The 27499-nt window shown below is 36.3% G+C and overlaps 1 protein-coding gene across 2 annotated transcripts in view; it reads left to right on the top strand.

The window, feature by feature from the left end:
• The window catches only part of SCAMP1 (secretory carrier membrane protein 1), a 121422-nt gene that overhangs the window by 35449 nt on the left and 58474 nt on the right, over window positions 1–27499 (top strand). For both annotated transcript variants that reach the window (XM_050795702.1, XM_050795704.1), the window contains 3 exons: window positions 20689–20787; window positions 21717–21825; window positions 23975–24103. In XM_050795702.1, the coding sequence (XP_050651659.1) occupies window positions 20689–20787; window positions 21717–21825; window positions 23975–24103 (337 nt within the window). The remainder of the gene's footprint in view (window positions 1–20688; window positions 20788–21716; window positions 21826–23974; window positions 24104–27499) is intronic.

The raw sequence follows: 27499 nt of genomic DNA, 5'->3' as shown, positions 1-27499 counted from the left end.
GATTTCTCACCTAATTGGTGTAATTAAAAATTACACAGACACAAAGAAGATATATCCAGAACAAATCAAACAAAATATAAATAATGATTCTGAATGTTGAGACTTTATGGTTACAGAAAGATTTTCTGAAAGTGAATAATCTTGAGCAGGGAGCTAGGCAATAATGAGAAGCCACTTTACAATGAAATGCTTCCCTTAGATTTGATGAACAATGATATGGTGTCAGAACCAGGAAAATTGTTATGAGAATTGGGTGTATTTTCCTCTGCACTGTTAACATGATGGAAAACACAGTTTAAATATTAAATATTCCTTTATTATATGATGTGATTTCACAAATTTGTCCATTTTTGTGGCTGTGATTATTTTCCAAAGACATTAGGTGTACTTAGATAATTGATTTAAGTGGTACATTAGCATTAGACCTTGGTCCTGTTTTAGTTAATTGGTAGTATTCATATTTTTATCATAGGACAGTGTTTGTGGAACTGAAGCTTTTTGATTGCTGTATCAGGGTATAGTGAGCTACGTGAGGTCAAGAAGGAAGATCTTCTAGCAGAATGCCTGAGTGTATAATCTTGCTAAGATTTAGAAAGTTCCTGCCCTCTTCTTCTTTTTTATTAAAATTGTTTTCTTTTGTACTTACTTTCTGAGTACAAAGAGGACCTGCATTTTAACCTAGGCCCTACCACTATGCAGTTGGTAACTTTAGGCAAACCATATAACCTCTTTGGAAATCTATCTATCTATCTATATATATATATATATATATATATATTTTTTTTTTTTTACAGTGAAGGCAGGGAGGAAAATGTTGAGTTAAATAATTTTATTTTTTTATAGACACAGGTTCTTGCTTTGTTGCCCAGGCTGGTCTCAAACTCCTGGACTCAAACGATCCTTCTGCCTTGTCCTCCCAAAGTGTTGGGATTACAGGCATGAACCACCATGCCTAGCTGAGTTAAATAATTTAGTATTAGTGTCTCTTGAAAATTAAGACTAAAGCATTTAGCTACAGGGACTGACTGGATATAATTGTACATGGTAGTTTACTCATCTTTAATACTGTGAAAGCATTCTGTATAGTTAACACCTGTCTTTATTTTCTCTCACTGTGCACTTCTTTTTTCTCTTTTTCTTTCCCTTCTGCTTCTCACTGTTTTGTCATTCTTGGAGCTCATTATCTGTCCCTTCTGGAACCACTTTGTTTCCAGTCTCATTTAATGATACTGTTGAGTTATATCCTAGTATCATTGGCTAGAAACACCCGAGTTGTCTTTGGCACTAACAGCTTCTTTTCCTAAATCTAATCAGTTGCTGCATCCTGTCACTTATCCCTGCTGGAGATATGACCTGTCTGTTCTTTTCATTCTTTCTTACCTGGCCTAATTCAGGCACTCATGTGAAATGATAGAATGACCTATCTAGTTATCTACTTCCAGCCTCTTCAAATCCCTTTTTATACTGTGACTGGACTGATTTTCCTAAAGCAGAGGTCAGAGTAGGTCATCTGCCCTCCTTAGAAATGATTATGCATTGCCTACTCAGTAGTTTGGCATGTGAGACCATACGTGGTTTGACTTCAGACTTTTTGTTTTTATTTTAATTTTGTTTTCATGGACTATTTTTTTAGGCTTTCAGAACAATTGAGCAGAAAGTACAGAGTACCAGTTTGTTTTCTCCAGACTATCTTTTTACTCTTTATCTTCTAATGTGCCATTTGCTCCAGCCAAAGTCTAATTAACTCATGAGCCCCTGACCCTATTGAGACCATCTCCCCATTGTATAGAGTCAAAAGAGACTGTGGGTGATCATAAAGCTTGACTTCTGTAGGTTTTCAGTGGATCCAGATGAATACTTCACACTGGATATATCCATTTTCTGTTGCTGCAGGATTTTTGCAGCATTGGAGAGCAGAGAGTTGTTTTTAGGGGAGAGGATGAGAGAAATGGGGGCTGGAAAGGGAAAGGAGGTTAAGATAAAGTTTTGTTACAGAGTTACAGTAATGAAGACAGTATGGTACTGGCATAAACATGCAAATCAGTGGAACTGACAGCCCAGAAATAAACACTTACATTTATGATCAACTGATTTTTGACAAGATTGTCAAGATAATCCAGTGGGAAAGAATAATCTTTTCAGTAAATGGTGCTGGAATAACTGGATGTCCACATACAGTAGAATGAAGTTGGACTCCTACCTCATCCCATACATAAAAATTAACCCGATCATAGACCTAAAGGTAAGCACTGAAACTATACATAGGAGTAAATCTTCATTACCTTTAGTTAGGCCATGGTTTCTTAGATGTGACATTGAAAATACAAACAACAAAAGAGAAAACAGGCAATTTGGACATCAAAATTTAAAACTTTTTGTCCAAGAACACTATCAAGAAAGTGAAAAGACATCTCACAGAATGGGAAAATGTTTGCAGATCACATATTTGATAAGGGACTTGTATCCAGAATATATATTAAATTCTTACAGTTCAATATTAAAAAGACAACCAGGCTAGGTGTGGTGGCTCATGTTTGTAATCCTAGCACCTTGGGAAGCTGAGGTGGGTGGATCATTTGAGGTCAGGCGTTTGAGAACAGCCTGACCAACATGGCAAAACCCCATCTCTACCAAAAATACACAAATTAACCAGGTGTGGTGAGTCCACATGCCTGGAATACATGCCTGAGTCCCAGCTACTCAGGAGGGTGAAGCAGGAGAATCACTTGAACCTGGGAGAGGGAGGTGGCAGTGTTCCAAGATGGTGCCACTGCATTCCATCCTGGGAGACAGAGGAAGACTTAAGACTTTGTCCCGCCCCGCCCCCCACCCCCCACAAAAAAAAGACAACCCAGTTTATAATGGGATAGAAATTTTGAATAGACGTTTCTCCTAAGAAGATAAATGGCCGATCAGCACGTGAAAAAATGTTCAACATTGTTAGCTGTCAAGATGCAAATGAAAACCACAAGGAGGTTACCACTTCACATCTACTAGGATGTCTATAATCAAAGAGGCAATAGCGAGTATTGGCACGGATGTGGAGAATTGGAACCTTCACATACTGATGATGGGAATGTAAAATGGTGCAGCTGCTTTGGAAAACAGTTTGCTAGCTCTAGGCATTTGTTAAACATAGAGTTACCATATGACCAAACATAGAGTTACCATATGACCCTGTAATTCCACTCTTAGGTATATGCCCAAGAGAAGTGAAAACATACGTCCACATAAAAACCAGCACACAAATTCAGCCAAAAATTGGAAATAACCTATGTTCCTATCAACCGATGAATGGATAAGTAAAACCTAGCATAAAAATAAATGAAGTAGTTACTACAACATAATTGAACTTTGAAAACATTGTGCCTTCACCATTATCAGCATCCTCCACCAGAGTAGACATTTGTTACAATTGGTGAATCTATATTGACACATCATAATCACCCAGAGTCTATAGATTATGTTAGGGTTCCCTTCCTTTTTTTTTTTTTTTTTTTTTTTTTTTTTTTGAGGCAGGGTCTCACTCTGTTGCTCAGGCTTCAGTGAAGTGGCATGATTGTAGCTTACTGTAACCTCAAACTCCTGGGCTCAAACAGTCTTCCCACCTTGGCCTCCCAAAATCCTAGGATTACAGGCGTAAGCCACTGTTCCTGGCCCAGGTTCGCTTTTTTTTTTCTTTTTTTTGAGACAGAGTCTTGCTCTGTCACCCAGGCTGGAGTACGATCTTGGCTCACTGCAACATCCACCTTCTGGGTTCAAGTGATTCTCCTGCCTCAGCCTCCTGAGTAGCTGGGATTACAGGTTTGCGCCACCCGCACCCATCTACTTTTTTGTATTTTTAGTAGAGATGGGGTTTCACCATGTTGGCCAGGCTGGTCTCAAACTCCTAGCTTCAAGTGATCCACCCACCTCAGCCTCCGAAAGTGTTGGGATTACAGGCGTGAGCCACTACCCCTGGCCCCAGGGTTCATTCTTGATGTTGTACATTCTGTGGGTTTGGACAAATGTATAATGACATATATCCATCATTATAACGTCACACAGAGTACTTTCATTGCCTTAAAAATCCTCTGTGCTATACTTATTCATCTTCCTGCCCCTTCACAGACCCTGGCAACTACTGATCTTTTTACTATCTCCATAGTTTTGCCTTTTCCACAGTGTCATATAGTTGGAATCATATATAATGTAGCCTTTCAGATTGGCTTCTTTCTCTTAGTAGTATGCATAATAAGGTTCCTCCATGTCTTTTCATGGCTTCTTAGCTCATTTCGTTTTAGTGCTGAATAACATACTATTGTCTGGATGTACCACAGCTTATTTAGCCATCCACAAACTCAAGGACATCTTGATTACCACCAAATTTTGGCAGTAATGAATAAAGCTGCTATAAATAACTGTATGTGGGTTTTTTGTATGGATGTAAGTTTTCAGTTCCTTTGGATAAATACCAAGGAATAGAATTACTGGACCATATGGTAACAGTATGTTTAGTTTTGTAAGAAACTGCCAAACGATCTTTCAAAGTCTGTACCATTTTGCACTCCATCCAGCAATGAATGAGAGTTTCTGTTGCTCTACATCCTCTCCCAACATTTGGTGTTATCAGTGTTTTGGATTTTGGCCATTTTAATTGGTATGTAGTGGTATGTCATTGTTTTAGTTTGCATTTCCCTGATGATATATGATGTGGAGCACCTTTTTATATGCTCACTTGTCATCTTTATATCTCCTTTTGATGAAGTGTCTGTTAAGGTCTTCTGTCCATTTCTTAATTGGTTTGTTATTGTTGAATTTTAAGGGTTCTTGTATCTTTTGGATAATAGTTCTTTATCAGATGAAAATATTTTCTCCCAGTCTGTGGTTTGTGTTCTCATTCTCTTGACATTGTCTTTTGCAGAGCATTAATATTAAGGAAGTCCAGCTTTTCAATTATTTCTTTCAGGGATCATGCCATTGTTGCTTTCTCTAAAAAGTCATCACCTTGGGCCAATTAAGTTTTCTCCTGTGTTATCTTCAAAAAGTTTTATTGTTTTGCATTTTATATTTAGGCCTATGATCCATTTTAAAATATTTATTTATTTATTTTAGTGACAGGGTTTTGCCATGTTGCTCGGGCTGGTCTTGAACTCTTAAGTTCAAGGAATTCTTCTGCCTTGGCCTCCCTAGTAGCTGGGACTATAGGCGTATGCTTGGCTTCTGTGATCCATTATGAATTAATTTTGCTCTAGCACCATTTGTTGAAAAGACCGTTCCATTGTACTGCCTTTGCTCCATTGTCCGAGATCAGTTGACTGTAGTTATGTGGGTCTATTTTTGGGCTCTCCATTCTGTCCTGTTGGTCTGTTTTTCTAATCTTTTGTCAATACCATACTGTCTGGATGACTGTTTCTTTATAGTAAGTGAACTCTAGTAGTGTCAGTCTTCCAACTTTATTCTTCTTTTTCAATATTGTGTTGACTGTTTTGGGTTTTTTTTCCTTTCCATATAAACTTTAACATTAGTTTGTCAATATCCACAAAATAACTTGCTGGGATTTTGATTGGGATTGCATTGAATCTGTAGATCAAGTTGGGAAAACCTGACATCTTAATAGTATTGAGTCTTCCTATCCATGATCATGGAATATCTTTTATTCTTTGATTTCTTTCATCAGTTTTATAGTTTTTCACATATAGAATGTGTACATATTTCATTAGATTTATGTCTGTTTTACTTTGGGGGATGTTGATATAAATGGTATGGGTTTAATTTGAAATTCTACTTGTTCATTGCTGTTACGTATGACAGTGATTGACTTTTATATATTAACTTTGTATTGAACAACCTTAGTATAATTCATTTATTAGTTCTAGGAGGCTTTTGTCAGTACCATTGAATTTTCCATATAGATGATCTTGTTATCTGTGAACAAAGACAGTCTTATTTCTTTCTTCTTAATAATCTTCATACCTTTTTTTGGGTCTTATTATATTAGTTATGACTTCTAGTACAGTGTTGAAAAGGAGTGGTGAGAGGGGATATCCTTGCCTTGTTCCTGATCTTAGCTGGAAAGCTTCTAGTTTCTTACCATTAAGTTGATGTTAGCATTGGGCTTTTTGTAGGTGTTCTTTATCAAATTGAGGAAGTTCCCCTCTATTCCTAGTTTGCTGAATGGTTCTATTATGAATGGGTGTTGGATTTTGTGAAATGCTTTTTCTGTATCTACTGATACGGTCATATGATTTTTCTTTTTTAGCCTGTTGACATAATGGATTACATTAATTGAATTTTGAATGTTGAACCAGCCTAGGATACCTGGAAAAAATCCCACTTGGTTTTATATATGATTTGTTTCATATATGGTTGGATTCAATCTGCTAATATTTTGTTGAAGATTTTTGCATCCGTGTTCATCAGAGAATATTGATCTATAGTTTTTTTGTAGTGTCTTTGTCTGGTTTGATATGAGGGTATTTCTAGCCTCATAGGATGAATTAGGAAGTCTTCCTTTTGCTTCTTTCCTCCAATTGAGACTGTATGGAGTTAATAAAATTTCTACCTTAAATGATTGGTAGCATTCACCAGTGGATCCATCTGGGCCTGTTACTTTCTATTTTGGAAGGTTATTGCTTATTGAGTCAATATCTTTAATAAATATAGGCCTATTTAGATAGCCTGTTTTTTCTTCTGTAAGTTTTCACAGATTGCATTTTCCAAGGCACTGGTGCATTTCTTGTAGGTTATCAGATTTGTGGGCATAGAGTTATTCATAGTATGTCTTGGTTATCCTTTTAATGTCTGTGGGACCTCAGTGGATGTCTCTTCCTTCATTTCTGATATTAGTAATTTGTGTCCTCCCTTTTGTTCCTCCTTAGGGAGCCTGACTAGAGGCTTATTGAATTTATTGGTCTTTTGCAAAAGCCAGGTTTTCATTTTGTTGATTTTTTTCTATTGATTTCCTGTTTTTAATTTCATTGATTTCTGCTCTTATTTCTTTTCTTCTGCTTATTTTGGATTTGATTTGCTCTTCTTTTTCTGGTTTCCTAAGATGGAAAATTGGAGTATGGATTTTAGATCTTTCTTATCTAATATATGCACTCAATGCTATACGTTGTCCTCTAAACCCTGCTTTCACTGCATCCCACAAATTTCGATAAGATACACATTTTTTTCCACTTAGCTCAAAATACTTTAAAATTTCCCTTGAGATTTCTTCTTTGACTTGTTTTATTTAGAAGTGTCTTTTTAAATTTCCATATATTTTGGGATGTTTCAGTTTTCTTCGTGTTACTGATTTCTCATTTAATTCCCTTGTTGTTTGAGAGTAAATACTATATTTCTATTTTTTAAAAATTGTTAAGATGTGTTTTATGTTACAGAATGTCTTCTGTCTTGGTGAATGTTCCAGGTGAACTTGAGAAGAATGTGTTTCTGCTGTTGGATAAAGTGGGGTTGATAGGTGTTAATTATATCCAGTCAATGGATGGTATTGTTGAATTCAGCTGTGTTCTTAATGATTTTTTGCCTGTTAGATTGGTCCATTTCTGATTTGAGGGGTGTTGGAGTCTACAACTATAATAGTAGTTTCATCTTTCTCCTTGCAGTTCCATTAGTTTTTGCCTCTTGTAGTTTGATGCTGTCATTAGGTGCATATATATTAAGGAATGCTATGTTTTGGAGAATTGACCCATGTATCATTATGTAATGCCCTTCTTTATCTCTAATGACTTTCTTTGCTTTGAGTCTGCTTTTTCTGAAATTTTTTATTAGTGTTAGCATGGTATATTTTTCTGTTTACTTCTAATCTATATGTTTATATTTAAAATGGGTTTCTTATAGACAATATATAGTTGGGTCTTGTTTTTTGATCATCTCATAATCTGTCTTTTAATTAGTGCCTTGAGACCATTGACGTTCAAAGTGATTATTGGTTTAGTTGGATTAATATCTACCACATTGACTGCTATTTTCTGTTTGTTGCCCTTATTCTCTTTGTCTTCTACTCTTGGTGGTTTGTTTTGTTTTGAGACAGTGTTTCACTCTGTCACCCAGGCTGGAGTGCAGTGGCTCAGTCTCCAGATCTCAACTCACTGCAACCTCCCCCTTCCAGGTTCAAGCAATTCTCCTGTTTCAGCCTTCTGAGTAGCTGGGATTACAGGCACCTGCCATCACACCTGGCTAATTTTTGTATTTTTCGTAGAGGCAGGGTTTCACCATGTTGGCATGCTGGTCTCAAAGTCCTGGCCTCAAGTGATCTGCCTGCCTTGGCCTCCCAAAGTGCTGGGATTACAGGCATGAGCCATTGTGCCCAGCCCTCTTGGTGAGTTTAGTAGAACATTTTATATGATTATAATTTATCTCCTTTCTTATTATATCAGTTAGTGGTTGCCCTAGAGTTTGCAATATACATTTATAACAAATCGAAACCTACATACAAATAACTATACTGTTTCACAGGTAGTGTGAGTGCCTTTTAATAACAATCTGATTCCTCCCTCTCATCTTTGTATCATTGCTGTCATTCATTTTGCTGATATCTAAACATATACAAACACATATATGTATATATATGCACACACAAGATATTTGCAGAAGAACCCATAATTGAATACATTGTTGCTGTTATTATTTTGAACCAACTGTTTTCTGTTAGACCATTTGAGAATAAGAAAAACAAGATGTGGTGTCTCATGCATATAATCAGCTTTGGGAGGCCAAGGTAGGAGGATTACTTGAGGCCAGGGATTCAAAACCAGCCTAGGCAATGTAGTGATATCCCATTGAGATCCTGTCTCTACAAAACAAAAAACAAAAAAAACCCACAAAAATTAGCCAGGCATTGGCCTGGCGTGGTGGCTTACGCCTTTAATCCCAGCATTTCGGGAGGCTGAGGCAGGCGAATCACTTGAAGTCAGGAGTTTGAGACCAGCCTGGCCAACATAGTGAAACCCTGTCTCTACCAAAAATACAAAATTAGCTGGGTGTGGTGTCGTGTGCCTGTAGTCCCAGCTACTTGGGAGGCTGAGGCAGGAGAATTGTTTGAACCTAGGAGGTGGAGGCTGCAATGAGCCAAGATCATGCCTAGGTGACAGTGAGACTCTGTCTCAAAAAAAAAAAAAAAAATTAGCCAGGCATAATGGGCACGCCTGTTGTATTAGCTACTCATTCAGGAGGCAGAGGCAGAAGGATTGCTTGAGCTCAGGAGTTTGAGGCTACAATTTGCTATGATCATGCTACTGTGCTCCAACCTGAGTGACAGAGACCCTGTCTCAAAAAAAAAAAAAAAGGTTTTAAACTTCATCTATTTCTTGCTTGCTCATGCTTTCTTTATGTGGATCCAAGTTTCTGACCTATATTATTCTTATCCTCTCAGAACTTAATCAGAACTTAAAAAGTATATATTTAAAAATATTTTAATATTTCACTGCAGCCTTGACCTCCCAGGATGATGGGACTACAGGCGTGTGCTACCAATGCTAATTTTTTTATTTTTCTCGAGACAGGGTCTCACTGTATTGCCCAGGCTGGTCTCAAATGCCTGGGCTCAAACAATCCTCTTCCCTCAGCCTCCCAAAGTGCTGGGATTACAGGTGTGAGCCACTGTGCCCAGCCTTACAGGTTTTTTTTTTTTTTTTTTTTTTTTTGCTAGTCTGACATGATGTAGTGGGTAAAAGAAATTGCCGTAATTAGCTCTTTAGTTGTGTGGTGGTAAGGTGTTGAGAAGCACTCTATAGTCCTATGATTATGTCTCAGTCTTTTATTGATACTATGGACTTCACAAATGTTACGAAGTTGTTTTCTTCCTTCTTAGGTGGGACAGAATGTCTAGAGTGGGCTGCAGTTGGGTATTTCCCCTCCCCCAGGTGAGTTAGGCTCTGATAAGCCCTAACAGGTTAGGTGCTGGTTAAATAGTTTCTCCTGAAGGGAGGCCTTGTTAAGAACAGAGTGCTCTGGTGTTTTTCAAAAACGGTTCATTTCCCCACTCCACTTACTAGAAGAAGGAGGGAATTTTTTCCCCGTGTACTATGGTTGAGTTCCTGGAGATAAAACGAAAGTGCAAGGGGACTCACCACCTGTAGATTTTAACTCTCGGTGTTGTCTATGCTGAGCTTCCAGCAATTTCTTAATTACAATGAAGATTTTTCTGCCCCGGTAATGGTTCTTGCAGTGGTTTCTGCTAGAGAGCTTTTGCTCTGGCAAGTTGTTACTCCTTGAATTGACCTATTTCTCCAGTCATGGGGCAGCAGTTTGCCCTGTGTCCTCAACATCTCTTAATGATCTAGAATGAATTACTGATTTTTCAGTTTGTTCATCTTTTCACTTGTTGTTAGGATGGAGTGGTAAATTCTAAACTCTTATACATGAAACTGGAAACTGAAAGTCCCCTTTACTTGCTTTAATTTTTTTCAGAGTAAAAACCATGGGTCTTTAAAATAGGCTTTAATCCGATCCCTAATATTTTTTGTTCTTCATCTTGTCACACCCTCTCCCTGTATATTCCTGTCTAGCACACTGATTCCTCACATATTCCATGCATTCTCCTGACTTTGCATTGGTTGTCACCTCTGTTTAAAATGGTCTTCCCCTAGACAGATAATCTGCAAGGCTTACTTTCTCACCTCCTTGAAGTCTTTGTTCAAATATTGACCTCCCTAATCACCTATGTAAACTTATCCCGTCAGCCAGTATTCGGGACCTCTTCACTCTGGTCTTTTTATTGTCGTCCTGTAGAATTGATTGCCTTTTCAGATGCTCTAGAATGTGTTTGTTTAATATGTGTATTGTTTATCTTCTGTTGCTAGAATGTAGCTTTATGGGAGTAGGGGTGTTTGCTTATTTTGTTCATTAATGTATCCCAATTCCTGTATATGTTTGTGGTCCATTGTAGTTGACCAATGAATGTTTGATGAATGTATGAATGAATGTGTATGGTCACATTTGTTCTTTTATGTTCCTTTATCTATTTGGAAACTCCCATACTGGTATATTTCTTCTTTCCTATTACACACCTCCTTCCACAGACAATTATCCTAATCTTCAAAAACCTTATTTTTGAAAAAAATACTAAGTGATTAGTCTATTATGTCTGTTTGTCCTGGTTCTGAGATTGGTATGTATAACTTTCAGCACTCATAATAACAAGGGAATCTATATTAAGCATAGCCACAGTCATTTCTTCTCTGCTGAATAAGAGGCTGTTAAAGTGAGTGAAAGCTGCAAAAAGTTTCAGGATTCTTTTGGCAGTTTAAGTGAAAGAAATAAAACAGTGTTTTATAGAAGCTGTAAATTTTGTTGCCTTAGAGGGGAGTTCTCAAATTTTAAGGTGTCTGAGAATCACCATGGGGAGTTTGTTAAAAATGGTAGCTTGTTAAAAGTACAAATTCTTTCTCCTAATCCTTGAGGTTCTGAATCAATAGGTTCATAGAAGGGCCCAGAGTTTGCATTTTCAGTAAGTACCTGGGGTGTCTGATGCTGGATGTCCATGAATATAAATTAAGTAACATTCTTTTAGACCCTACATACACTTAGGATATTCTTTTGGTTCAGAGATGGAAGAGAAAGAGCTGGAGAAAGCAAGAAGAAATTTTCTGGAATAGGTGTTTAGAATATGGAAGAAAACCTGGAAGGAGAAAATATATTTGCTTATGCATAACAAAGACAACTCATGAACTTCCTGTGCCTTGAAGAGACCTTGGGTAGTCATTTATTTAAAATTAATCACCCTTGGAATTTCCAGTGCAGAGACCTCACTATATTATAGAGCAGTCCATCCACTATTGTATAATCATGATTATTATTATGTTCTTAATTCTCTTGAGCCAATGTATTTTTCTATAATTTTTATCTGTTGGTCCTAGCTGAATTCTCTAAAGCCAAACCGAAGAGGCAAATGTAGTAAGGTGATTCGTGTTAAAATATAAAATAATTATAACCCCCTTATTTTTCTGAGAGATATTTAAACATATTCCCAGTTTGTGAAATTTCCTCCATCCATGGAATGAGGATATACAGCCTTGCTCGGCCAGACTTTGTTTTTGATTCTGCCTCCAGAGTCAGTTCTCTCATTCTCTCCCTGGTCTGTTCCAGTTTTGTTCTTTGTCTCCAACTCTGCACCCTCTGCTTTTCTCAGTACTTCAGGTTTTTCCCAGGTACAGCCAAAGTAGTAGCAGACACAGTTCTAGGTTTGTCAGGAGAGGAGCTTACCGTAGTACATTTGGTTGCAGTAGAATGTTTTCTTTTTCCCTGCCAATAGGTTGACTTTCCTTCTGTATTTGGAGTTTTGGTCAATGTAAAATGAAGATGATATACTATGGAGTGTCCAGTGAGATACAGAGGTCTTCCTTTTTGGATCTCAGATTTTTCTTCTATCATTTTTTTTTTTGGTTGTTATTCCTAAAGTAGTTCTTTTAGTGAGGGTCTATTGGTAGAATTTTTTTGTGTTTATTGTTATTATTTCATCTTGGTTCTCAAACAGCTAATCTGACTGGATTTAGAGTTCTATGTTATCAGTTATTTTCTTTCAGCCATTTAGCACCTTATACTTGAGCTTGCATTATTGGTATTGAGAAGCTAGCTCAGTCTTAGGATCTTAGGTGAAAGGATACACCGTGGTTTACAGGTGACTTTCCTTTGTGTGGGAATTATCCTTTTTTTTTTCTTGCAGTTTTTAAGGTGCTCTTTCTTTGTGATATATCTGAGTGTTATTATTTTTTAAATTCGGTTTGTGTTTTAGAGTTTTGAATCTGAGAATTAGTGTCTTCATATTCTGTTTAAACATTGACTGTCACTCATCCTATTTTTTTTCCTCCTCTGGACCTCTTAATTGTATATTAGACCTTCTCAATCATCATGTCTTGTAATTTCTCATATTTTCCATTTTTTAGGTCTCTGTGCTGTGTCACACAGAAAACTGTAGTTTTCTTTAGATTCACTTCCATTCCTTCATTATTTCATCTTTGTGTAGTTTGCTGTTCAACTTGTCTATTAAATTTATAATTTAAAAATCATTATTAAAGTTTTCAATTTTAGAAGTTGCATATGTATCATTTAAGAAGCTGTTTGGCCAATTCTGATAGTCTGTTGTTAGTCAAACTTTTATTATCCTCTTATTTCTTTATTAAACACACCTGTTTTATGTCTGATACTTCAAATATATTCAGTTCTTATTTTGTAATTTGCTATTTCTGTGGACCCTTGTGGCTTGTTTCCTCACACATTTAAATCATAAGCCAAAGTTACTTGGAACTTTATCTGTGTTAATTTCTTGAAGCCTGGTGTATTAGTCAGTTCTCACGCTGCTAATAAAGACATACTTTATTTAATAAAGTAATTTATAAAGAAAAAGAAGTTTAATGGACTTGCAGTTCCACATGGCTGAGGAGGCCTCACAATCATGGTGGGAGGTGAAGGACAAGCAAAGGCACGTGTTACGTGGCAGGCAGGCAAGAGAGCATATGTAGGAGAACTCCCCTTTATAAAACCATCAGATGTCATGAGATTTATTCACTGTCATGAGAACAGCATAGGAAAGACCCACTCCCATGATTCACTTACCTCCCACCAGGCCCCTCCCATGACACGTGGGAATTATGGGAGCTACAATTGAAGATGAGATTTGGGTGCAGACACAGCCAAACCCGTATCACGTAGTTTTAATGTTTGTTCCTCTACTTTTGCCAAATGCCTGAGTCCATTACCAGCCTGAGATCCTTTTCAATGAAAATTGGAGGTTGGATTATCTTGTCTATGTGCGTAGTAGAATTCTGACCTGAGATCTGCAAGTTGGTAGGTTTTTGTTTTTTGTTTTGTTTTTTTTTTTGAGACAGGATCTTGCTCTGTTGCCCAGGCTGGAGTGTAGTGGCGTGATCTTGGCTCATTGCAACCTCTGCCTCCTGGGCTCAAGCTGTCCTCCTGCCTCAGCCTCCTAAGTAGCTGGGACTCCAGGCATGTGCCACCACGCTTGGTAAATTTTTAAATTTTTGTGTAGAGCTGAGGTCTCACTATATTGCCCAGGCTGGTCTCAATCTCCTGGCCTCGAGTGACCCTCCTACCTCAGCCTCCCAAAGTGCTGAGATTACAGGTGTAAACCACCATGCCTGGCCATTGGTAGGTTTATGACTAGGAATTCTCAGGGAAGATTTCCCTTTTTTCCCTCTTCTACATCCAGAACTAAGGACAAGACATGGAGGTATTCCCATCATTTTTTTTTTTTTCTGTGAAACTGCCCTTTTCTTATTCATCCACTGAAACTGTCATTTTTTAGAGACTCCTGGCTTTATGCAGGGATCCTGTCCATCACTTACCATCCTTGTACCAGCTCCAAAGCTTTGCCGCTAGTTTACTAGTACAGATGGATCACTAGTAATTTGGTGAATGGTTTGGTATCAAGGCTCTTCTTTCTTTGGATTTAGTAGTTCCTGCTTTCTTGCCTCCCAGGATTTCTTGTTGCATTAGCTGTGTATTTACAATATTATTTAAATAAAATTTGGTCCAGTATTTTAGGTATTATGTACTAGAAGGGGATCTCTACATATGGATGATCTGCTGTATTTTAAGAAATGATAGTCGTGAGTGGCTTGTTTTATATAGATAGATAGATAGAGACAGAGACACATATAGACACACACACACACACACACACATACACACACACACACGCATGCATAGATGCTCATTTGTGCCAAAGTGAAAAGTTGGAAATGAACTAAGAACCGTCATCACAATAGGTATTTAGTAGTGATGAAAAGAGGTCGTCCTCCAGAATTCTACTTGGCTTGAGTTGGCTAATCCAGTATGTTGTGGGTGAAGAAAATACTGGGTCTTTAACATCTACAGATGTGAAGAAATTATCAGGATAATAGCTATTAGATTTATATCAGTGCTATTAGAGATTTGTGGCTCTCCAACATTTCTCATCATTGCTTTACCACAAGCAACTATGGCCTTAAGTATATCACATTACTAGCTCTAACCCTACCTTCATCCTTATCTACTAATACTTCCTTTGTTATTTAAAGTAATACAGCATTTATAGCAAGATTTCAGCTGGGTGCATTCTTGGGTAATTTATTCTGTGTTTTTCCGGAAATATGCTGCTGCCAGGCTAACTTTGCCAGGCATTTTATTAATATTCGGTCATTGTTTTATTGTTGCTGCTTATTACACCAAGAAGACAGGACTTTAGGGCCATGCTTTTCTTTTTTTTGCTAGGGGAAGATCTTTATTATTGATCAAGATAGGAATTCTAAATGCCATGTGAATTTGGGACAATATATGTAAGAATTATTATCTCACTTAAGGTGCCAGGAGCTCTTTTTCTTTTCCTTTTTTTTTTTCAACTTTTTAAGTTCTGGGGTACATGTACAGGATGTGCAGGTTTGTTACATAGGCAAACGTGTGCCATAGTGGTTTGTTACACAGATCAACCCATCACCTAAGTATTAAACCCAGCATCCACTAACTGTTTATCCTGATACTCTCCCTTTGCACCCCCCCATCCCCATCCCCATCTCCGGACAGGCCCCAGTGTGTGTTGTTCCCCACCATGTATCCATGTGTTCTCAATGTTCAGCTCCCACTTATGAGTGAGAACATGCGGTGTTTGGTTTTCTGTTCCTGCATTAGTTTGCTGAGGATGCTGGCTTCCAGCTCCATCCATGTCCCTGCTAAGGATATGATCACATTCCTTTTTATGGCTGCATGGTATTCCATGGTGTATATGTACCACATTTTCTTTATCCAGTCTACGATTGATGGGCATTTAGGTTAATTCCATGTCTTTGCTATTGTGAATAGTGCCGCAGTAAACATATGTGTGCATGTGTCTTTGTAGTAGAATGATTTATATTCCTTTAGATATATACACAGTAATGGGATTGCTGTGTCAAATTGTATTTCTGCCTCTAGATCTTTGAGGAATCACCACACTGTCTTCCACAGTGGTTGAACTAATTTAACTCCCACCAGCAGTATAAAAGCGTTCCTTTTTCTCCATAACCTCGCCAGCATCTGTTGTTTTCTTTTTAATAGTCACCGTTCTGACTGGTGTGAGACGGTGTCTCATTGTGGTTTTGATTTGCATTTTTCTAATGACCAGTGATGTTGAGCTTTTTTTCATATGTTGGCCCCATGAATGTCTTCTTTTGAGAAATGTCTGTTCATGTCCTTTGCCTACTTTTTAATGACATTGTTTTTTCTTGTAAATTAGTTTAAGTTCCTTGTAGACTTTTGTCAGATGGAAGGATTGCAAAAATTTTCTCCCATTTTGTAGGTTGTCTGTTCACTCTGCGGATAGTTTCTTTTGCTGTGCAGAAGCTCTTTAGTTTAATTAGATCTCATTTGTCAATTTTTGTTTTTGTTGCAATTGCTTTTGTAGTTTTTGTCATGAAATCTTTGCCCGTGCCTATACCCTGAATGGTATTGCCTAGGTTTTCTTCTACAGTTTTTATAGTTTTGGGTTTTACATTTAAAGGACCATACTTTTCTAATTGGAGAAGTTAGGATTGATTGACTTTAGTTTTTCTGCCCATTAATATGAGATATTGGGCGTGGGGGAACAAGCATTTGGAAAAGATAATTTGTGATTATTTTAGTGACAAAAGATTATAATGGAGATTTTAAAAATACAAGAAAATGCTCTTAATCCCTCTGTGCAGAAATAATCCCTATTAACATTTTGATATATTTTCATCTTATTTTAAAATAGGAAGTTTGTGTTATATTGTATATACAGTTTTGTTTCATAACTTGTTTTTATCACTTGTCTTAGCTTCCTCATTACATATTCTTTTAGAACTTTTAAATAGCTGTAGTGTATACTCTCCTACAGCTGTATCAGTTTAACCATTTCCTCTGTTGTGTTGGACATTTGGGGTTATTTGTAACCCTTTGCTTTTGTAAATAAAGCTGTAGTGAGCATTCTTGGCATATATACATTTGCAGATATCTTGGATTATTTCCATAGGATATTTTAAAAAACCAGATATTCATAGTACATGGGGTATAAATACTTCTGTGGCTCTTGGAACATAATGCCAAACTGTGCTGCAGGATTGCTATATGTACTAGTTTATAATCCCCACTTTTCAGTGTGTGAGAATATCTATTTTACCACATCTTTTTCAAAATGTGGTAATCCTATGATAATAATCATTTTAAAAATAATTAGGTAAAATGTGCATTTCTTTGATTACTAATGAGGTTGAGATTTTTTGTATGTTTATTTTTCTTTTGTATGTTATAAGCCGCCTGTTCAGAGATTTTAAAAATGCAGTTTCTTTTCAGTAACATGTTTATCTGATAATTTTGTATTGATTTGTACCTGGTGAAATATATTAACTAATTGTTGTATATGTTGCTTATTAGATTTTGCCATCTAATCTTGATTATGAATGCTTTATATAATCAAATTTCTAAATTTTTATGTCGTCAAATATATTACCTTTTCATTATGATTTCTCTCCCCTCAACTTTTCTGAATGTTTCGAGTGACTTTTCTTCATGCCAAGATCAGATAATGCCCTATAGTCTATAGAGTGTATTTTAGTGTCTTTATAGTTGTTTTTTGTCTTGTCTTTTTTTTTAATATTCAAGTTTTAATCCATTTGGAATTCTGTGGAGATACAGGGATTTTGTTTTTCCTGCCCCAATTTAAATAATTCTCCCAACAGCATTTACTGACAGTTCTTTCTATTTCAACTGACTTGAAATGCTATCTTGATCAATGCTTTAATTTTGATATGCACCACCATTGTATATATTGTGTAAATCCCAATTTTGGTATTGTCAGAGTTTGTTTTTCTGTCTCATGGTTTTGAAATGATATATGATTGTTTTTGCACTTCTTGATTACTAAGGCTGTAACACATCTTTTCACATGTTTATTGACCTCCTTCTATTGCTTGTTCAGATCTTTTGCTAGTTTTTCAGTTAGTTTGTATTTTCATGAATTTGTAACAATTCTTTATATATTCTGGGTAGCAGTTTTCTATTATATGCATTACAACTATTTTTTCCTAGTCTGTGATTTGACTTTTTACTTTTTGTAAATTTCAATGTAATTAAATTTGTCAATTTTATATGGTTTGTGTGTTTTCCAGTCTTAATTTGACAGATACTTACTGAGCATCTACTATGTTTCAGGGACTATTTTGGGTACTTGGGATAGGTCGTAAACAAAATACACAATATTTCTAGAGTTCACATTCTAGAAGCTCAAGAAATATTCATAAAAATATTCACATGTATTTTTCCTGAGTGTTTAAGTTTTGCTTTTTCAGTTTTAGATCATTAATCTACCTAGAATTCATTTTTTGTAGGATGTGAAGTACGAGTAACCAGTTATCCAAGTACTGTTTATTGATTAACATATTGTTTCTTCACTGTTTTGTAGTGACACCTCTGTTAGGTATCAAGTTTCTGCATTAGTGTGGGTTTGTTTCTGTGTCTATTTTGTTTATTGGTACATTTCTCTGTCCTTGCATCTGTATTACACTCTTAATTACTATGGTTCTATAATAAGCCTTGATATCATAGGTCTTCATCATTTATTTTTTTTCAAAATTGTTTGACCTGTTTTTAGTTCTTGCCGTTTTTTTTTTGTTTTGTTTTTGTTTTGAGATGGATCTCACTCTGTAGCCCAAGCTGGGGTGCAGTGGTGTAATCTGGGCTCACTGCAACCTCTGCCTCCTAGGCTCAAGCGATTCTCTTGCCTCAGCCTCCCCAGTAGCTGGGACTACAGGCGCACACCACCATGCCTGTCTAATTTCTTGTATTTTAGTAGAGACGAGGTTTCACCATGTTGCCCAGGGTGGTCTCGAACTCCTGAGCTCAGGTGATCTACCCACCCCGGCCTCCCAAAGGGCTGGGATTACAGATGTGAGCCTCTGTGCCCGGTCAGTTCTTGCCTGTTGTATATGCATTTTAAAATCAGCTGAACTACAGTTACATCTTTGGTTATGCATGGCTTCCTTTTCAGGGCTGCTGTTAGCTGTGTCAGAGTGAAATCCTGCTGTATATTGGTTGTGTCTTCTGGTATTAACAGTTCTTAGGATGCTTGAACCTCCTAGTGCGGTTTCTTTCTTTCTTACATTTTTCTTATTCATGACCTCCTCTTTCCCTCCCTCTTCTCTTTCTTTCTTTCCTTTCTTCTTTTCTGTTACTGTTTTTGTTTCTATTGTTCTTTTCATGTTCCCATCCTTGTTTCTTCTTTTTTCTTATGGTCATTCTAAAGAGTACTTTAAAAATATATTTTTATTAAAGTAGTATATTGTGCATGCGGCGAGGGAAGCAAATAATAAAGAAGCGTATAAAACAACAGGTGCAAGTCCCTCTGATATCAGTTGGCTGAGACTTCCCAGATATTTTATGGGGGCATGTATAAATCTGTGTCTATTGAAGAAAAGGTCATATGCAGACTGTTCTGTAGCTTGCCTTATTTTTTTAATTTAATTTTTATTTTATTATTATTATTATTTTTTGAGATGGAGTCTTGCTCTGTCACCCAGGCTGGAGTACAGTGGTGCGATCTTGGCTCACTGCAACCTCTGCCTCCTGGGTTCAAGTGATTCTCCTGCCTCAGCCTCCTGAGTAGCTGGGACTGCAGGTGCCTGCTGCCACCACGCCTGGCTAATGTTTGTATTTTTAGTAGAGAGGGGATTTTACCATATTGGCCAGGCTGGTCTCAAACTCCTGACCATGCGATCCACCTGCCTCGGCCTCCCAAAGTATTGGGATCACTGCGCCTGGCCAGCTTGCTTTATTTTATTTAGTATTTTAAAAGACATTCTTCTATAGCTAATTTCTTCTCATGGCTGCATTGTATGTATATACAGTAATTTAACCGGTCCCCCATTGATGGACTTGTAGATGTCTACTTCCTGATCTTGCAGCTTTCAGACACTGCTGATCCTCACTGGCATAGTGGAAATTGGGTAATTTATTTTCTCTCTCCTTAGGCCTTCCCTTTCACTCTTTTCAATTTAGTGGGGTTCTATCAAGAACTTTCCTATATGCTCTTCAGAGCACTGGCATGTAGCTTTCTCAAGAGGGAAGAGTTGGCAGTAAACCTTGGTGTAGTTCTTTTGTCTGGTTCTATCTGTATTTTACTGTTAAAAAACCCACAAAAACTCAAAAGTTTTTTTTTTTTTTTTTTTGAGATGGAGTCTTGCTCTGTTGCCCAGGCTGGAGTGCAGTGGTGCAATCTTGGCTCACTGGAACCTCCGCCTCCTGGGTTCAAGCCATTCTCCTGTCTCAGCCTCCTGAGTAGCTGGGATTACAGGTGCCGGCCACCCCGCCTGGCTAATTTTTGTATTTTTAGTAGAGATGGGGTTTCACCGTATTGGCCAGGCTGGTCTTGATCTCCTGACTTGAGGTGATGCACCTGCCTTGGCCTCCCAAAGTGCTGGGATTACAGGCGTGAGCCGCCATGCCCAGCCTCTATTACCGTATGGTATCCTGGAGGAGAGTGTTTGTTATGTAGTGTTAAAAGTAGCAGCCTGATTGTAGAGTTGAAAAATGAATGAGTTGGAGAAAATGGACATGGAGAATTTAAGCAGCTCTTTGCAACACACTTGACTATGAGAGGGCAGGGAATGAAGAGATGCAGATTTTGGGATTTTTCATTTTATTGGTGTTACACTTTTTGAAAGAAGTTAAAGTTGGGTATCTGTGTTACATAATTTGTCCGTCTCTTAATCCTCCTAGCCTCCACCAGGCAGTGTGAAGATGCCTAATGTACCCAATACACAACCAGCAATAATGAAACCAACAGAGGAACATCCAGCTTATACACAGATTGCAAAGGTTAGTTCATGTTAGTTGTATAAATTTGTATTGGCAGTTATAATATCAATAACATTTACTTTCAGAGCAAAATAATTCTTTATATGGTTACATTTCTGTTGCTTAATTTTTAACTCACTTTCAAGTCTGAATTTGCTGTCTTGTCACCCTTCAAATATTCGTTCCTCTTTGTCAGCTTATACCATTTGTTTTATTCTATTATTAGGAATTATTGAATTTGTGTATCATCTTGGTGTATACATTTTTATTGCCTTTGGTCTCACTTTTTAATGCATACTACCATTAAGGTAAAAATGATGGAATAATAGATATTATTGGGAGAGTGTTATAATGCTAAAGTAATAGTGTTAGGAGGTAGAAGATGGCAAAAATCTGAGAAGAAAGATTAATAAGATGCCTGATAACATGTAAGGGCAAATTGAGTTATAAAGAATTTCTTTTGACCTCATTCTCCTATAACATTTAAGATATTAGAAAATATTCTTGCATTGGTGGCCTTATATATCATTTAATCTGATTTATAGGAGCCAATTCTTTTTGTTGCCCTTTTTTCTATTGTTGCCCTTTTTTCTATTGTTCATTTTCCTCAACTGTTCCCATTGCCTCTGTTCTTCATTCATTTAGGCATAGAGGTCATCTTAATTTCATTTTCCAGATTACCTAAGGATTCTGGCTACTTTTACTAAGAGAAATTTTCCTGTCCTAATGGACCCAACATTCCCACTGAGGGTTTTCAGAACCCAAAGACCAAATGAACCAAATATCCCTGTAATATTTTCTGTAACTATGATCTTCAGTAAAATTCCTGTACTTTGGAAGTGTGTTTGAATTAGGTTTCTCTCATAATAGAGAAGTAGGAGTTAGCATATAAATGTTAAAGTATTTTATACTTCTGACAGTCTGTTCACATATTGATATTTTTTATTTAGGAACATGCATTGGCCCAAGCTGAGCTTCTTAAGCGCCAGGAAGAACTAGAAAGAAAAGCCGCAGAATTAGATCGTCGGGAACGAGAAATGCAAAACCTCAGTCAACATGGTAGTATCCAAAGAAGTTTGAAATAAAAATAACTTTTAAACACTTTACATTATGTCTATACTAACTCCTAGGTTATTTAGCCTGTGCATAAAACCCTACCCTGTATTCCTGTTCTAACAAGGAGATCAGACACAGCAGATTGCCTCCTTGATACTCTGTAGCCTTCTAATCTTGGCTGATTTGCGTGGTCTTTTGTTGATAGATTAGAACAGTGTTAGCCTCATCACACACAAAATGAATGTGAATATGATAATTTTTGCTTACTCTGAGGCCAGGAGCCTTTGATTCTGCAGTTAGGCCCTCCTTGATTCTATTGAATCTTTGTGAGTACATTTGCATTTACCCTACATTTGACTCCTACCTGATTTATTCAGGTCAGTTTCAGATTATCTGCCCCAGTCCTCACAAGTATTTTGTCAAATCACGTTAGAAAAATTGGAAGCCTAAGGTATTCATATGATGCCAAAGAAATAAGTGGTGAATTGTTTGCAGTGAATTCTATTCAGTTTGTGCCTGCCAAAGCACCTCAAAGGAGTCTCTTAGGGAAAGCTAGCAGTCTCTGAGTAAGAAGAGATAAAAGATCTAGATAAGTCACTGTTAGGATGTCTGGGATGAGCTAGATAAGTCATTGTTAGGATGTCTAGCTTTGATGCAATGCAAAGCTAGAACAATAACAATATACAAAACTATTTCTTTTTATCTTAGAATGTGTAAGTCTAGGGCTTTGTGAGAACACATTTATCCTGAGTCATTTTCTTGCTTGCAGCATCGGAGGTAGCATCTATAGAAGGAGAAACTAAAAGTTGAACTGAGACCAATGTTTCTGAAGTACCTGTAACTAAAATCTATCTTATTTCTTCAGTACTGGCAAATACAAACTATTTCTATGAGAGATATGTTAGTAAAGACAGTAACAAAGAGTAGGAAATTAACAGTTAGACTGCAGTATGTTAGCACATTTGAGTACTTTTCCCCTCTTAACTCATACTTAAATCATCAGTACAATCCCATGAGGGGTGGTACAGTTTTTATTCTCATTTTACAGATATGGAAACTAAGGCTTGGAGGGGAGAGTAAGTTGCCCAAGGTGACCTTGCCAGTAAGTGGCTAGCTACTTATGGTTCCAGAGCTTCTCTTCTTTACAAGTATTCAGTGCCGCTTCTCAAATAGTATGAGATTGGTATAATAAATGAACTATAGGAAATTTGAGTAGTATGATAAATGGAACACAGGAAACTCATTGGAGAGAATCAGAAATAGGTTATTGTTCTTTCTACTATAAAAATTACCCTGGTCTGGAAAAAGTATGTAAAATTGAATTTTAAAAAATTTGTGGGATATAACATCTAAAATTGGGAAATGGCCTTAGGTGCTGTTTTTACCCTCTATTTTCATGTTTTGACTTCTTTAATTTTTTATTTCCCCCACCATTTCTCGTCTTATTTTTTATCTGGTTTCTTTATATAGAGACATTTTTTTTCCCTTTACAGTTTGAATTTGTTTTTCTCTGCGTTTTTAAAGGTTCTATAATTCCTTAGCTTCCTTATCATGACTGTTTCATGTTTTCTTTGTTGTAGGGTTTTCGTACATTTGTCGTTTGGATATTATTTTTTCCCAGATTTTGAATATTCTTAATTTGTTTCTTTGGTATTGGTTTAATCTTGGACTTAACAGAAAACTTGAAAAAATTAGAAGCTGGTCTCTGTCCACATGGGATAGGAATTATAACAGAATTATATTTGAAGATTTAAGATGCTGAGGAGAAAATTGAAGTTTAAAAACTGGATGGCCTTTTCATGCCAGCCAGACTCGGGACTGTGAAATAAATCTGTTTTAGGGCAGAAGCACTGGATATGTGCTTTCTTTTTATTTCTTGTTTTTTCTATACATAAATGGTTCCTGCTGAATGTGATATGACATGACACTGGAAAATTATTTTACTATCTAATGTGCTCTAAGGTGATGATATTCTGAGAAAATTTTTTAAAAATCTAAAGCTTATCTTTCTAGGAATACAGAGATATGGTACTACAGTTTTTCTAAACTTTTATTAAAATAATGGAGTTTTTCTTTATTGTGAAACAAAAAATAAGAATATCACATTTGTTATAATATAAATAACCTTTTCTTTTTTAAAAAAAATTCACAGGTAGAAAAAATAATTGGCCACCTCTTCCTAGCAATTTTCCTGTTGGACCTTGTTTCTATCAGGATTTTTCTGTAGACATTCCTGTAGAATTCCAAAAGACAGTAAAGCTTATGTACTACTTGTGGATGTGTGAGTATACAACAATTTATATCTTTGCTTAGAATTTATATTTTTATTGTCAAAATCCACTTTTTATTTCAAGGATAATATAGCAAACCAGTCTTCTTTTTCTGTAGATAAAGCTTAATAATCATGATTTCAGAGTGAAACATATCATATTTAGGTACTTCAGAATTGTACTATATGTGACAATGTAAGTCCTTGGCTGAGAAAAACCTGTATATTGAGAACTGGCATTCTTTTGAGGAAAATACAACTTCTCTGTCATGTGGGTAAAATTTTGTAAGTTCTTTTTCCTTGAAAGATGTTATCTAGGCATGATTTGCTTGGAAAAAATAATTTATACTAATTTTATGCAGAGGAAAGTCATTTAAAAGAGTTCTGTCAAATATAGGTGTTACAGCTATTTTTAAAAAGGCATAAATTACATAAACTAATTGTTCTTTTTATAGCTTTGAGTACAGTTTACTTTTTGTTTTCATTTGCGATACTTTTATTATTGAAAAAGCTTAATTAATATGGGACATTTTGTTGAACAGAACATTAGAATATACATTTGGGGCTCTGATGCACACATCACTTTGAGTATAATAACTCATGGAATACTAAAACAAAATGTCAAGCGGTTAACAGTTTTACTGTGTGTGCACAGACCTCCCACTTACTCTCAGTTTCATTTTTATTCCAAACAGTAGTCTCAGCCTCATTTTGATATCATGTCAGAAGGGGAGGTAGCTATTGAGGGTTCTCACATGCACAACATCTGGGTTAATGGATAATTTGTAGGGTACATTCTTGATGGAGAATTTGTTTTTACTTTATGATTAATGAGACTACCGCCCCTACCTTAATGGATGAGATAATTTTCCTCCAAATCTTTTAGGAGCATTCTTCATGTATGTCAAGTTGTTTTGGAATATGAGAAGTGATTCCTAATGGATAGTCTATTTTTAACTCTTCGTTTTTAGTATTTTTTGAGATATTCTTGATCTAATATCTTTTGCTGAATCCTCAGTGTCAGTAGTATATATTTTTAATATTAAATGATTCCATGTATTATGTACATGCTGACCAACTCTTATTTAATCAGTATAATATAGGCATTTATATTTTATATATGTTTATTTTTTAAAATGGGCAGAAATTGTCCTAGCATTTTATTTATTTATTTATTTATTTTGAGACAGTCTTGCTCTGTCACCTAGGCTGGAGTGCAATTGCACCATCTTGGCTCACTGCAACCTTTGCCTCCTGGGTTCAGGTGATTCTCGTGCCTCAGCCTCCTGAGTAGCTGGGACTACAGGCACATGCCACCATGCCTGGCCAATTTTTGTGTTTTTAGTAGAGATGGGTGTCACCATGTTGCCCAGGCTGGTCTCAAACTCCTGGCCTCAAGCAGCGCGCCCACCTTGGCCTCCCAAAATGCTGGGATTACGGGCATGAGCCACCATATCCAGCCAGCCTAGTATTTTACATGTATGTTCTTTGACCTAGTGAAAAAAATATAAAAATATATTTTTTGAGATGGGGTCTTGCTGTGTTGCCCAGGCCGGACTTGAACTCCTGGCTCAAGGGATACTCCTACTCCAGTCTCCTGAGTAGCTAGAACTAGGAAAATATTTTTTGGTGGAGGAAATGGGTGTTGGAAGAAAATTATACAAGGAATTTAGTAAATAGAGATTAAATGGGAGAGATGGTTAATTTTAACTAAATGATTAATTATCAATGCCGACTGTTTCAGAATAGATCTGTTTTGTCTTAGAAATATATCACCTTCTGAGTGTCACAGAAATAACGTAGTTGACTGTATTTTTCTCCAGCCTTGTTCAGTTGGCATGTCTGTCAACTATTCAAAGGGCTTACGATTCTAGTTAGGGTTCTGTTTTGAAGAAGCAGATTCCCTGGAACAAAGTAAGATCTATTACCAGCTTAGTAATGTGCCTACATTTTATAGAATATTGCCTGTTTTAATAAATTATTTTTAGAACATATTAACCTCTTGATTTGGGGGTTGACTAATGCTTTCACGCTGTAATAATAATTACAATGAGAGCTAATATTTATTGAGGATTTACTTTGTGTCAGGCACAGTGCTAATCACTTTATATATATTATCTTACTATATTAAATCCTAACCACACCTCGAAGGAAGTACTATATTATTTGGTTTTATAGATAGGAAAACTAAAGCTTAGAGAATTTGAGTAACTTGTTCAACATTACATAAATAAGGAAGGAGGTGTATAGCTTGACTGTAGAGCTCAGAGTCTAGATTTCCAGCTTCTGCCACTTACAAAGAACAAAGAACCAAAATGAAGAGGTAATTTACATTTTAAGCTGAATGTGAAGAAGATATGCTTTCAAAGCTACTTTATTTGAAGCAAATAATTTAAACTATAAATGAACTGAAGCAAATAGAAATATTGTGAAATGAATTTCCACCTCTTTGAGTGTACTCTTGAATTAAAAAGGAAAAATAAGAACAAGCCATCTACATTAAAGACCATTTGGTGAAGATAATATACTGTTATAAAGCTATTTACGTTAGGCATCTATATTGTAATTCAGAACTTACCAAGAAGAATATTATAATGTTGCAAATTTAGATCAACTAATACCAGATTTGAGTGCTTAATGAAGCAAACTGAAATTTTATGTGAAGGAGAGTTGTTCAACTTGTAAATCACATAAACAAAATGGCCCAAAGATTTCTTTAGTGTTCTGCCTACTCTTGGAGTCTACCAGCATTGATTCATCACTCACTCAAATTGGATTGAAATTAGCAGTATAGAAACATATATTTTACATTTACCTTACCTTTCTATATGTTTTTTGAACTCTGCAAAAGTGGACAGATTGTTCAGTAATTAGCCTTGGACATTTTAGTCTTTGTTGGGATATAAGTAAATGATTTATTGATCATGTTTCATAGAAAACATTTAGAAAAACATTTTTATTACACAAAATTAGATTGATATTTTCATCTATACTTGGAAGAATTTTCATGAACTTTAAAGCATAATTATACATATATTTTATCTTTCAGTGGATTAGGAAATAACCTAATTTGAAAATTAACATTTAGTTAGAATGTTCTTCAGGTCTAAAACTTTTTAAGGCAGCTGGATGCTATTTAATGCTGCCTAGTAATAATTTTCTATTTTATAATCTTTTCAATTCTGTTTTTAAGATCTTAACCACCCTTATTTTGAGGCCAAGGGTTTTGAGTAAATTTATTATGAGCAAACATTCCTGAGAGTTAAAAATTCTAATGGGACTAGAGTAATGAGTGAGAGTGTCTCTTTTGTGATAGAATTGAATGGAATTTTAAAGTTAGAAAAGCTGAAAAATTGAAGCTTACAGAGGTTAAACGATTGGCTTAATCTAAGAGCTTTTTTTTTTTTT

Source organism: Macaca thibetana, chromosome 6 (genome assembly GCF_024542745.1).
Source record: "Macaca thibetana thibetana isolate TM-01 chromosome 6, ASM2454274v1, whole genome shotgun sequence".
In the NCBI taxonomy this organism is placed as follows: domain Eukaryota; kingdom Metazoa; phylum Chordata; class Mammalia; order Primates; family Cercopithecidae; genus Macaca; species Macaca thibetana.
The sequence above is the reverse complement of the archived record's forward strand: the minus strand, read 5'-3'. Positions and strand labels throughout refer to the sequence as shown.